General features: G+C 44.0%; 1 protein-coding gene across 2 annotated transcripts in view; it reads left to right on the top strand.

Moving 5' to 3' along the window:
* LOC138171693 (zinc finger protein 184-like) overlaps positions 1 to 12,012 on the top strand; it is a 30,070-nt gene that overhangs the window by 954 nt on the left and 17,104 nt on the right. Inside the window, exons 2-4 of one of the 2 annotated variants that reach the window (XM_069101334.1) lie at positions 299 to 1,687; positions 5,637 to 5,722; positions 11,062 to 11,188. In XM_069101334.1, coding sequence (XP_068957435.1) covers positions 1,285 to 1,687; positions 5,637 to 5,722; positions 11,062 to 11,188 — 616 coding nt within the window. In that variant the 5' untranslated portion in view covers positions 299 to 1,284. Of the gene's footprint in view, positions 1 to 298; positions 1,688 to 5,636; positions 5,723 to 5,837; positions 6,011 to 11,061; positions 11,189 to 12,012 lie in introns of those variants that run through there. The other variant, XM_069101335.1, reaches the window with a different exon arrangement.

The following is a 12,012-nucleotide window of genomic DNA, read 5'->3' as shown; positions in this document are numbered from 1 at the left end:
GGGGGAAGGGGCAGATTCCGAATTACTCAGATGGTGGGGGAGACCGAATCAGCCTTGACCTCCCCCGGTTGATTAGTCATTGTCATGTACATCACCTACGTTTATCTTCTGCAGAACCTTTTTTAAAAATCTTATTTTTCATTTAGTTGCAGATTATCAAATAAAGACAGAAACAGGGTGGAAAGGAAGACGGGGCATTCGTTGACATATTGCTATTTCCAAAGGAGTTTAAGGCTTACAGAATGAGTCACAATCTTGTGAAATGGGTAATTCTGTTATTATTATCCCCGTTTTACAGACGAGGAACCTGCAGCCCCAAGGAAGTAAAGCGCCTTGCCCAAGGTCAAGCAGCTGCTGAGTGTCGACATCAGTATTCAAAGCCAGTGCTCCCCTGCTGGAAGTGCAACCCTGCCTCCTCCTTAGAAGAGAGAAGATGAAAAGGCTTGAGGAGTTTTTCTTCTGCTTGACTTTGTAAACTGCTTTGGGAGAGATGGCCTGGAGTGACTGGGTTTGTTGGCTCAGGGCTGCAAGTGACCGGCAGAGGTGACTGGGGCTTCACTGGTGTTTTTCCTTAGGGATCCGAGGATTCAAACATCATGGAGCCAAAGGCTTTTAAAAATAGGTTAATTCTTATGTTTGCCCAGGCTGCTGTCTCACCAACCTGGCTAGCTTCTCAATGCATTCAGAGACATACCATCTTTAACATGCAGAGCAGATAGATATTTTACTTATTTTGAAAATATGACATTCATTTGGTCTTTAATGGTAACGTTAGACGCTACAGTAAATCTAACATGAATATTGATTTTTAATGGCAGCTTCAGCTTTAGTGGACATTTCAGCTCGCCATTCCATGCATTTGTGCAGTAACTTATGGTTCCTTTATTCAGGGCCCTGCTCCCCATCCCCATCCCCAGCTTTCTGTTTGTGCTTGTCATTGAGCCCAGTTGTAGTCTTCCTGCTCTACAATGAGAAGATGGGGACTAAAGGTCTTTAGGTTTCTCACTGCCTCCATGTTTGTGAATGTCTGTATTGTTTACAACTTACTCAAGAGTTCTCCCTGATTTGTGGGCCATTTGTATGCCCAGGAACTCAACACGGTTTTTCTAAGGTCCATGGTTCAGCCATGTGATCGAGGCTGCTGGGTCTATCCTTCTAATTCTGATCCCTTTTTTTGCCCACAATTCCCCTTAGTAATGTACAAGTGCCCATTTTGGTTCTGAAAAGGTTAGCCCCCTTGTGGGGATAGTTTAGAGTATCTCAGTGAAGGTCTCAGCTGGAGAGATGATACCTCTGAAGGAAGTAATGATTGTGTATCCAGACCCCCAAATTCCCACTACACATGATCAGGATATCGTCCTGAGAAGGGATGTCCCTTGGATTCCGGAAACCATCCCAGGAGAACAGAAGTCTGACCTTGAGGCTTCTCGACAGCGCTTCAGGTTTTTTCGATACCCAGAAGGGGCTGGGCCCCTTGAGGCCCTGAGCCAACTGCAAGCACTTTGTCTTCAATGGCTGAGGCCAGAAATTCATACAAAGGAGCAAATCCTGGAGCTGCTGTTGCTGGAGCAATTCCTGATCATCCTGCCTGGAGAAATCAGGGCTTGGGTGAAATCACAAAATCCAAAGACAAGTGAAGAGGTGGTAGCCTTGGTAGAAGATTTGGCCCAAATGCTAGAGGAAGGAGGTGAGAATTATAACACAAGGGACTGAGTAGGGGAAAAAATAAACACATTACAATGGCCTTTCCAGAGAGAATAAGTTAGAATGATGCCGCCCGTGAATGACAGTTTTTAGGTTCCTAATATTTAATGAATAACAATGTTTAAGGTTTCATGGTGTTTCCTACAGGAGGGTAGACCCCAATTATCCCACCCCCATCAAAACATTTGAGAAGCTCCCCTACCAAGATTTTATTTCTTCCCACGCATATTCTTCTGGTTTGGTCATTTAAGCTGAACTGGAGTTTCATGGATTGCCAAATTTTGCATGAATATGTTTATGCTGTATTTAATTATCTTCCTTCCAAGAGCCTCATGGAATACTGAAAATATGGTTATAACCATTTTGCAATGAGAGAACTGAGGGATAGAGTGTTCATAGCGGTCACAGAGAGATGACAAGCCTGACCTAAAGTCTGTTTTCCTAACTCCCATTCTATTTATACAATTTTATACTACATTTCTGATTGCCAAATTAATGTCATTTATTTAAGCTTTTCACAAAATACATATGTTTTATTCAAGTGGAAAATGTCCTCAAAAAGGTATAGCTTTGTTAAATGAGAATGTCATTGCCAATTTACATATTCCACATTACTTAGCAGTTTTAGGAAAGAGCTATGTGTCCAATTCATGTCTCCTGATTCTTAAACTTTAGTTCTGTGCTGTAACATATCCACTGGCCAGAAAGACTGAGGTGGGCAGTTAATGAACCATGTTGATCTTTGTGATTAGATCCTGGGAGCTGGTAGGGCTATACCTGGCCTCACTCTAATCTCTTTCTTCCTCTATGGTTAGGATGGAAACCATACTCATGTGTGTTGTTTGTCAGTCAGTCCGTCATAAACAGTTATTAAATGTCACCTGTGTGCTAGGGTACTCCTAAACTCTAGGGAATAAAAGAAAGGCAGAAGACTGCTCTCAGAGAGAGATAATATGCAAGCAGTTGCACAAAAAGATATGTACAGGATCAACTAAAAATAATCCAAAGAAAGAAGGTGATTGGGAAGAGCTTCTTGTAGAAGGTAGAATTTTAAGTGGGCCTTGGCATCTGGGGAAGCCAGAAGGCAGAGGTGAGGAAGCAGCCAGTGAAATGCCCAGTCAGGAGCTGAGTGTCTTGAGGATCATCAAGGAGGCCAGTGTCTCTGAATCACTGAGTATGGGGCTAGGGAGGGAGAATGAAGTGCATGAAAACTGGGAAGCTGGAAGAAAGGGGGAGGCAGATTATGAAGATCCTGAACGTGTAGCGGGCTTTTATATCTGATCCTAGTTGTGATGGGGAACCACTGAAGAAAGTATTGAATGTGTGTGTGTGGTTGGTCAGTCCCATGCTTCTTAAAGACAGCTGAGTTGAGGATGGACTGCCTGGGGGGAGGATATCCAGGTGTGGTGGCAGTGTTAGAAAAGAGAAGAGTGAGTGTGCAAGAAGTGTTGTGGAGGTAAAGGTGGCAGGTCATGGAAGCAATTGGTGTGAGAGAGTAAAGAGTGAAAAGAAGGGTAGTAGTAACTTTGGAGAGAACAGTTTGGGTTGTTGAGGGCAGGTAACATCTTGGGTGATTGGGAGAATGGTGATGCCCTCAGCACTCATAGGGAAATTAGGAAAAGAGGAGATTGGGGCAAAAGATAATGAACTGAGTTTTTGACATGTGAGTTTAAGATGTCCATGCCACATTCAGCTTGAGATACAAGACTGGAGGTCAGCAGAAAGTTTTGGACTGGATAAGTAGGTGTAAGCATAAAAGTGGTTGAATCCATGGAAGCTATTGAGATCCCAAGTGGAATAATAAAGAGGGAGAAGACACAAAGGCTTCAGAGAGACCTGAAGAATGAAAAAAGCTTGAGAAAAGGACATTAGATTTGTCAGCTGAGAGATGGCTAGTAGTAACTTCGGAGAGAGCAGTTTTGGTTGAGTGCTCAGGTCAGAGCGCTAAGAGAGTGAGAGGAAAACAAGTGGAACCATCTATTGCGGGTGGTCTTCCCAAGAAGTTTAGCCACGAAAAGGAACAGTGATAATAGGGAGTCATCTAGCAGGAGTGGGTGGATCGAGTGGGTTTTTTGAGGATGGGGGAGAGATGGGTGTATTTGTGGGCAGTAGAGAAAGAAAGGCAGTTGGCAGGGAGAGATCAAAGATAAGTGAGAGAGGAGCCAGGGTGGGGAGGGGTCACTTGTGGCAGGAAGACGGGGCCAAAGGATAAGAGTGACAGATGACATCTGGCTGATGGTAAATGAGGGGCCAGAGAAACGAGGAAGTTTTCAGCAAATGGCCTCGATTTCTTCAGTAAAATGGGAGGCAGAGTTCTCTGCTGAGAGTGTGAGGGTAGAGGGTACGTTGAGGAGATTGAGAAGCTTCGAAAAAGCTGCAGTACTACATGGGGATAGTGAGTTAATTAGGGGGTGTAAAAGGATGATTTTACAGCAGTGAAGCCCAATAGAGCTAACGTATTGTAGATTGGTAGTGGACCCAGTAAACATGGTTCTGTGATTCTTCTCTAGCTTATTTCAGCAGCATATGTGTAGGAGTAAAGTGAGTAATGGTAGGAGTAACCCCAGGCTGAGGCTTTCCAGGACACAGTAGACAGTACAATAGGAGAACAAGGGACTTAAAAGAAGAAGATAGTATAGAGTTGAACTGGTTCACCAAGGGATCAAGATCAGGAATGAAAGGGTAGAGCGAACTTGGAGAGGACTGAGGCCAGGCATTGGGGGAGAAAAGGGAATAGACATTTATATAGCATTTACTGTGTGTGAAGGCTATGCAAATAGCTCATTTGATTCTCGCAACAAACTTTACAATTGAGGAAACTGAGGCCCACAGAAGCTAAGTGACTTGCCCCGGGTCTCACAGCTAGTAAGCATCTTAAAGCCCGATTTGAGCTCAGGTCTTCCTGACTCCAGACCCAGAACTCTTATCCATTGTGCCCCCTCACTGAAGGATTGAGGAAGAGGAGGTCAAGATTTGGTTGAAGAATAAGGTTTGGGGTTGCAAGTGTGAGGGAGAGGTGCTGTGACAATAGATTGTGATCAGATAAGGGAATTTCAGAGTCTATAAACATGATGTGTAGTTCACTTATATGTGATGACAAGGTCAAAGTCATGACCATCTGTGGCTGAAGTGGTGAAATGAGTGTGTACTCATGTGAAAGGAGGAACTGGGAGGTAAACATTTTTGAGGGGGTAGTATGGATGTGGACATCCCCTGGTATGAGAACAGGAGTTGGGGAGGGGAGCAGGCTCTGAGCCAGGCATGGAAGTCATTGAGGAAAGAGGAGTGGCCTGATGGTTGATAGACAAGAGCTACCAGAATTTTGACTGGATAGTAGATATAGATTGAGTGACCTTCAGAGGAGGAGAGGTTAGTGACTGATGGTGGTAGAGGGGGACCTTGGAAGTGCCGGTGGGGAGCAAGGAATATTCCAACTCCCCACCTCAGTCAGTGAGTTGGGGGGAAGGGATGAGTGACAGTGCAGCCAGTGCTGGAAAGGGAAGCCAGGGAGGCAGTGATTGCCAGCAGATGAAAGGAGTGGGAAAGGAAGGGATTTAAGATGAAAGCAAGTTTGTTGAGTCTGGAGCAGGTGTTTCAGAGAGCCAGTGGTAGGGTTTGGTAGCTTTGAAGTGGGACATTATTGGGTTTGGTGTGAGGGGAATGGGAATAAGGGATCAGGCAGCTGGGGGGAGGGAGTGAGGTTTTACTCATGATGATGAAGGTGGGGGTAGAGTTCATCACTGAGTAATGAGTCTAGGTGGATTTTCATTGTCCTTACAGGCTTAGTCTCGGGGTAGAGTCTTCTAAGGTGACAGGGATTTGGGTCTGAAGGAAGGTTGTTGCTCCCCTCTCCCCAAGGAAGAAAATGTGTAGAAGGGAAAGGAGGTCTCTGGTAGTTGTAAGATCATAGTGATCTACATTTTCCTTTTCAGCTCTGCCTTCTGAAGACTCTGCACTTGCCCAAGAGGGGAACACTGAGGAGGGACATGGTTCCACATTCTTGACATGCAGAGCCCAGGTGAGTTGGAATTTTTATGTCCTTTAAGTGCTAAATCAGTCCGTAGAGCTTGTGGGACTTCTTGCCCCAGTGTAACCTCTTTTAGAAACCTGACCTCTGGTTGGCTCTCACTCAGGTGACTAAACCCCGCCTCCTGGAAGACATGCCCTGTGTGGAATGGTCTGCACTTGATGAATGGCCTTCCTTTATTATCTCCCAGCCCTCTACCCAACAGTCCTTCATCCAGCTGCTCCTTCAGGCCCAATCAGTGATCATCCTACTGTGCAGGACACTGGGATATTTGTAAAGGTAGCGTCAGAAGAGAGTCTTTGTTCTCATTGAACTCCACGTCACTGGTGAGACATCTGAAATGTAGACTGAGCCAGAGCAGAGCAGCACATCTGAAACCTTTTGAAAAGGACACAAGGAAGGGTGTGAGTAAGAGCCAAGCCGAGCTATAGGCAGTAAGTGCTCTGTCTGTTTAGTAGAGACAGATCCACTGAGGATAGAATGGGGAGGAAGGGTTCATGAAACGTGAAAGAGAATTAGCTGGAGGATGTCAGTGAGGAGGGGCAGAAGGCTCAGAGATTAGAGGGTCAGCCAGACCAGAACCAGTCTTTAACCTGTGAGTAGCTGGAGCTGAACAAAGCATGCTAAAGAGAAGAAAGTCAGGAATCAAACAGAAGTTTAATTTCAAAGTGCAGAAAACAGTTTTGCAAACTGAAGTCCTCCTGGGAAGGAGGGCTTGTAACTTGTGGCAGAGGTAGGGCTTTTATACATGAAAACCACAAAAAGGCAGGACCCAACACAATCTTGAGTAAATAGTTCCCACAGTTATCATTTCTTGGGACAATACAGGCATTCTTGGGTCCTGTGGGAACAGTCTTTCAGTCATTAGAATCTTTGATCAGTTGTGATTATCTCAAGTTGTAAGGGTTGTCAAGCCTTACGACTGTTCAGCCGGGTACAGAAAGAGTTAGCAAGAAAAGAACAGGAGAGCAGCCCCTGGTTCAGTTCACTTAGCAGTTACAAGCCCAGGAATTGTTCAGTGGTAGGAGATAGTTTGATTGATAGCTTTCTGCTGCAGCACATCAGCTGTGGTCCCCGTTCTCAGGTCCCGGGGAAACAGGGAAGCTCAGACAAATCTAAATAATTGGTATAGTCATTAAACACACCAAAGTATTACAAAAATTATATGATTCTGTCAGAGGGTGAACTCATCCAGACTGTAGGTGCAAAGTATTGTTGTCATACCAAGCTCAGGGCACAGCTTACTTGCTGGGCCTTAGCTTTGGAAAACAGATTATCTGCTAATATGTTGACAAGAGGAACATTGGCAAAAACCAGCACAAACAGTAGCCTGAGTATATCAGATGGCTCATGTTAAGGAGCCTGGTTACATTTGGCTAGAATAAGAGTGTAAGAAGCCTTCAGTGCCATCTGTCATAAGGAGTTTGGATTGTTTGATTTTTGTCTTTATTTCCCCAGCAATAGGAGACATTGCCAAGTGGTGAGGCCCTCTTCTATTGAAAAAAAAACTGGTCAACAGCTATCTGAAACTAGAATAGGCCGCTTTGAGAAATAATGGGCATCCCCTTGTTGGAAGTCTTGGGTCAAAGGCTGGAGGACCATTTGTCAGGTATACTTCAGGGATGCTTATTGAGGCATAGCCACCTTGAATGGGCTTTTAGGTGTCTTCTGAGATTGAAAGTCTAATCTTTTTCATAAAATTTTTCATATTTTTCTAGCTCAGGCTGCCCTCTACCTTCTTTGAACTCCTACCTTTGCATACTTTTATGGATCTGCAATCTCATTGATATGAGCCTTCCCTCCATTGTTACAGATCACAGCCAGCCACAGCTCATTCCTTACTGTTCTTGTCCAGGTCCTTATAGAAATCTTCCACAGAGGGTCCTCTCAAAGTATCCGACCTCTTCCAGTGGAGTACGTAGACTGTCCGTTGGCTGGCCCTTGTCCTTGCTACATGAAAGACCCACCTCCTTTTCCAATCGTAGATCTATCTCTTATCATCCTCCGCACTTGGTAATACATTGCTCTCTGACTGGGCCGTCTCCATTGTCTTGGGGGTGACACAGAACTCATTTTTTAGAGACTGATTTTCTGACTCACAGTCATACAGCATCACCTGAAGAGTACTGATGCTGTAAAGGGGCGACTTCGTTGCCGGGAGACTGTTGGTCCATAAGAGTCACTACACAATTTCCCCAATACGAGCCATGCGTACCACTTCTTCAGTCTGTTTAGGCCCTGTTCTTTATCCACCTGCAGCGTCTATCCAGGTTATACTTGTTGATGGAACAATTTTGTGGCCTGTTCCTAAAGTTGTATTTAGACCACAGGCATTCTTCATCGCCTTGGATTTTCCTGCGTGGATAGTTGGGCCAAGCGTTTGTGAGATGAAGGCTCTGTAGTGTTCAGGGGTTAAGTACGATCAGGACAACATTATCCACAAAGGGCATCATCTGAAGTTCCTCATCACCCCTCGGGAAATCCTTTTTGCATTTAGAATCATTGCTGGTTATCCTCTGTGTCAGTGGCACGCATCTTTAGCAGATGTGTGTCTTTTTATTGATTATTTATTTTATTGATAACCAGAGGGCAGAGGGATAAAGTTACCCCCGATCTCTCACAGGAATTTTGTGGTAGTCATGATCCAAGCTTGTTGGAGGGGGTTTCTTTTAAAGTGGCGTTTTGTTCTGCTGAGTGAAATGCATGATGACAGTCCGCCAGCAAGAAGCAAAGGGGCATTTTGTATTCTTGGCACTTTTCAGATACTTGCAGACTACAAAGATGTGGCGTGTTATAGAGTACAGTGTTATCTGTAATTTATGGAATCCTACTTGTTACCATCTCATAGTTTCTGAAATGGCCTTGATACATTGTAGCAGCAAGCACCCTAGCATACCCAGGATGGCTGCTAGCACAGGTTCCTTGATCTGCTTTTCTAAAGTCAAACATATCATTTACCTAGTTTGGAGGAAAAAGTCAGCGCCCTGAACTTCAGAGAAAATACAAACAGAAGTCACAAACAGATAAAAATACAGACAGAGAAAATAACACAGTCAACGACCAACAGACAGGGCTTCTCACTGTCTGACCGTTACATACATGCAGTGTTAGTTACCAGAGAGGGAAGCACCAACATCTGGGTTTTCAAAGCCAGGGTGGAGAGGGCCGCCCAACAGCTGCTCAGAGTCTCAAATGGCCACCTCACACAACTCTTCCCAAAGTGAGCCCCAAAGCAAAACCTCCCATCAGGGTATATATGGCCTTCTCCTGGGTCACAGACCATCACAACCCTCATGACCCACTTGACTACAAAGTAACAAAAGTTGTACATTCCTAAAAAACAAACCTCCCACCACAGGCTCCATGTGACCACACGCAGCCTATTAAGGGGCAGGGAAGATCTTCAAAATCCCATTACCATTACATACATCTGGTGATTATTATCACAAATGTTTATTTTGCGGAAGGTATATAGGTCAGTGTTTAGTTTGTACATACCTTCTTTTTTTTTTGTACGTACCCACTTCTTGATAATTTTTGTTTTTATATCATCTCCTTTTGCCATCATCTGCCTTCCCCAGTTTCTTCCAGAGATCCTTCCCTTTAAATAGTAATTTTTTTTTAATTACGAAAAAAATGTTTCATGAAAGTAAGCAGTCAAAAAAGATTCTGATGTTTTGTGCATTGTTCAACACCTATGTTCTCCCACCTTGGTGGGAATGTGTTTCTGACTCAGTTTACAAGAAGTTCTTAAGCATGTTTCTAGAACTTTGCTAAACTGGTGATAGAAAAAAGGCAAGAAACTGTGATCCTTGCCCTCAGGGGGCTGTCGTTGTAATGAGGGAGACAGAGGCACAGATCACTCTGCACTTACAGGGTGTAAGCCTTCATTGGAGCACACAGAAGCTGTATCGTGTCTTCATGATGTTTTGTTGGCTCGTTCCCATCATAAACGGGGATTCTGAGAAACCTTCCAGAAGCCTATGAAAGGACATTTTTTTTTGCCTTTCATTGTGTGGTTGATAAATCAGCTTAAAACAACTCCTCATTTTCTTTCAAAGGATTTTCCATGAGCTCTCTTTCCAATCAGCTGCAAACCTTTTTTTGCCTTTATTTTCCTTTATGTCAGAAATGACATTGTCCCATCATTGGTCACAAGACAAGGACTGCACGTTTAGAGTGACAGCTATTAATTTAATGTTTAAAATACTCCAACAGCGGTGAATCTGAGGATTGTTTGCCCCTGTTTCTGTCCTGTAAAAGCAGTAGACAGACACATAGAGTGAAGGTCATTTGGTATTTGGGAGGGGGAAAGGGGTCATGGGTTTCCTTGGCCAAAGAACCCATTGTAGAGTGCTGTGCATACACCAAGGTTTCTTTCTTGGAGAGAAGGTATTGCCGGATGCTAGAATTGTCATCAAAACCTTTCCAGATAGGACAGCTAGGTGGCCCAGTGAATAGAGCACCAGCCCTGGTGTCAGGAGGACCTGAGTTCAAATCTGGCCTCAGACACTTAACACTTACTAGCTGTGTGACCTTGGGCAAGTCATTTAGCCCCAATTGCCCTGACTTCCCCCTCTAAAAAGACAAAAAAAACCCAAACCTTTCCAGGGTAGTAAGGCCTGCTAGAACTTCTGCACCCTCTGCATAGCCCTTGAGAAACCAGAGAATCTTCCTTGACAAACAAAAAGCATCAGAACGGGACTTTGGAACTGATGGCAGGTGGAAGCCCTCCAGGAAGAAATATGAAACCAAAGCTTTAGAATGGATAAATGAGGGGTGGCTAGGTGGCGCAGTGAATAGAGCACTGGCCCTGGAGTCAGGAGGACCTGAGTTCAAATCCAACTTCAGACACTTAACACAAAAACTAGCCGTGTGACCTTGGTCAAGTCACAACTCCAATTGCCCTACCTTCCCCCTTCCCAAAAAACAACAACAACAACAAAAAACCCAAAACAAAGAATGAATGGATGAGAAGACTCACATGAAAACTGCCCAGGATTAGGTCAGTCTGGTAGCTGAGATAGTTTGTAATGAAATATGGAGTAGATGTTGTGTATTTGCTGTGTTTTGGAGGTCTCAGTGTCACTTAGGTAGCTGTTTGAAGTAAAGTTTTTTTTTTAACACATCAGAACTATGTATATCTCCTAAAATCTCATACAAAGTGAGGCGTAGAATTTGTCATGCAACTCCCATGTGCCTGGGAACCCTCTGAAAGACCCCTCACAATGGAGCAGTGCTGGTGTGTGGGCTGTAATCCTCATTTTCCTCGAGGTGACCAAGTGAAAGATGGTGTCTGGTAGGTAATCAGGAACCTCTTGGTATTTCAGGATGCACTGACATTCCAGGATGTCGCCGTGGACTTTACCTGGGAAGAATGGGGGCAGCTGGACCCTGCTCAGCAGGATCTGTACAGGGATGTCATGTTGGAGAACTATCAGAACCTGATCTCTCTAGGTAAGGGGAGCTTCCTCCAGAGCTCAGAATCTGCTCTTGGCTTGGCTTGGCACCTTGATTTGCTAGAGGCTGTGTGGTATCCGAAGTGCCCTGCTGAGTTTTGTCTTGAGGTAGAGGGAAAGAAGATTCTTTATACCTCTGGTGCCAAGAGACAGGATATCTATGTTCTCTGTTCCCATGAGGAAAGTCTGTGTAAAACTAGAAATTAAGACTGTCACTGTACGACCTTTGATGTGGATCTTTCCCCATGTTCCAAGTATTCGTCCTCAAAATTCCAGTGCCTTAAGGTAAAAAAAAAAAATCTCACTTAGAGAAGCAGTATGAAACTTTGGAAAGAGCATGGGACTTTGATTCTGAGGTCTGGATTCAAATCTGACCTCTCCAACTAAATAACTGTATTGGCACTGGCAGGTCATTTGGCTTCTGAGCCTGAATTCTTCATCTGCAAAGTGTGTGTAATATTTGCACTACCTCTTAGGAATTTTTGTTTCGCACAAATTAGAGATATTGAAAGTCCTTTGTAAACTATAAAGTACTATATAAATATAAGATGGTATTTATTTTTATTAATATTGTTATCGTTATTTCTGACCATGAATCCATAGTGATGATTCACACACAGTTCAAAATGGCTTTCTGAGGAACTTTGCATCAGTGCTTCAAACAGGGAATTTGATGTTTTTTTGGTGCCATGAATTCCTTTAGTAGTTTGGTGAAGCCTATGGATCTCTTCTCAGAATAATGTTTTAAAATGCATGAATGTTCCTGCACATCAGATGAAAAGTCCCTGCCTTAGACCTTCACAACTCATGTGTTTGCCTGCA

This window comes from Petaurus breviceps, unplaced genomic scaffold (genome assembly GCF_028583685.1).
Source record: "Petaurus breviceps papuanus isolate PSGF00001 unplaced genomic scaffold, PetGlider_PUasm1.0 456, whole genome shotgun sequence".
Taxonomy (NCBI): Eukaryota; Metazoa; Chordata; class Mammalia; order Diprotodontia; family Petauridae; genus Petaurus; species Petaurus breviceps.
The sequence above is the reverse complement of the archived record's forward strand: the minus strand, read 5'-3'. Positions and strand labels throughout refer to the sequence as shown.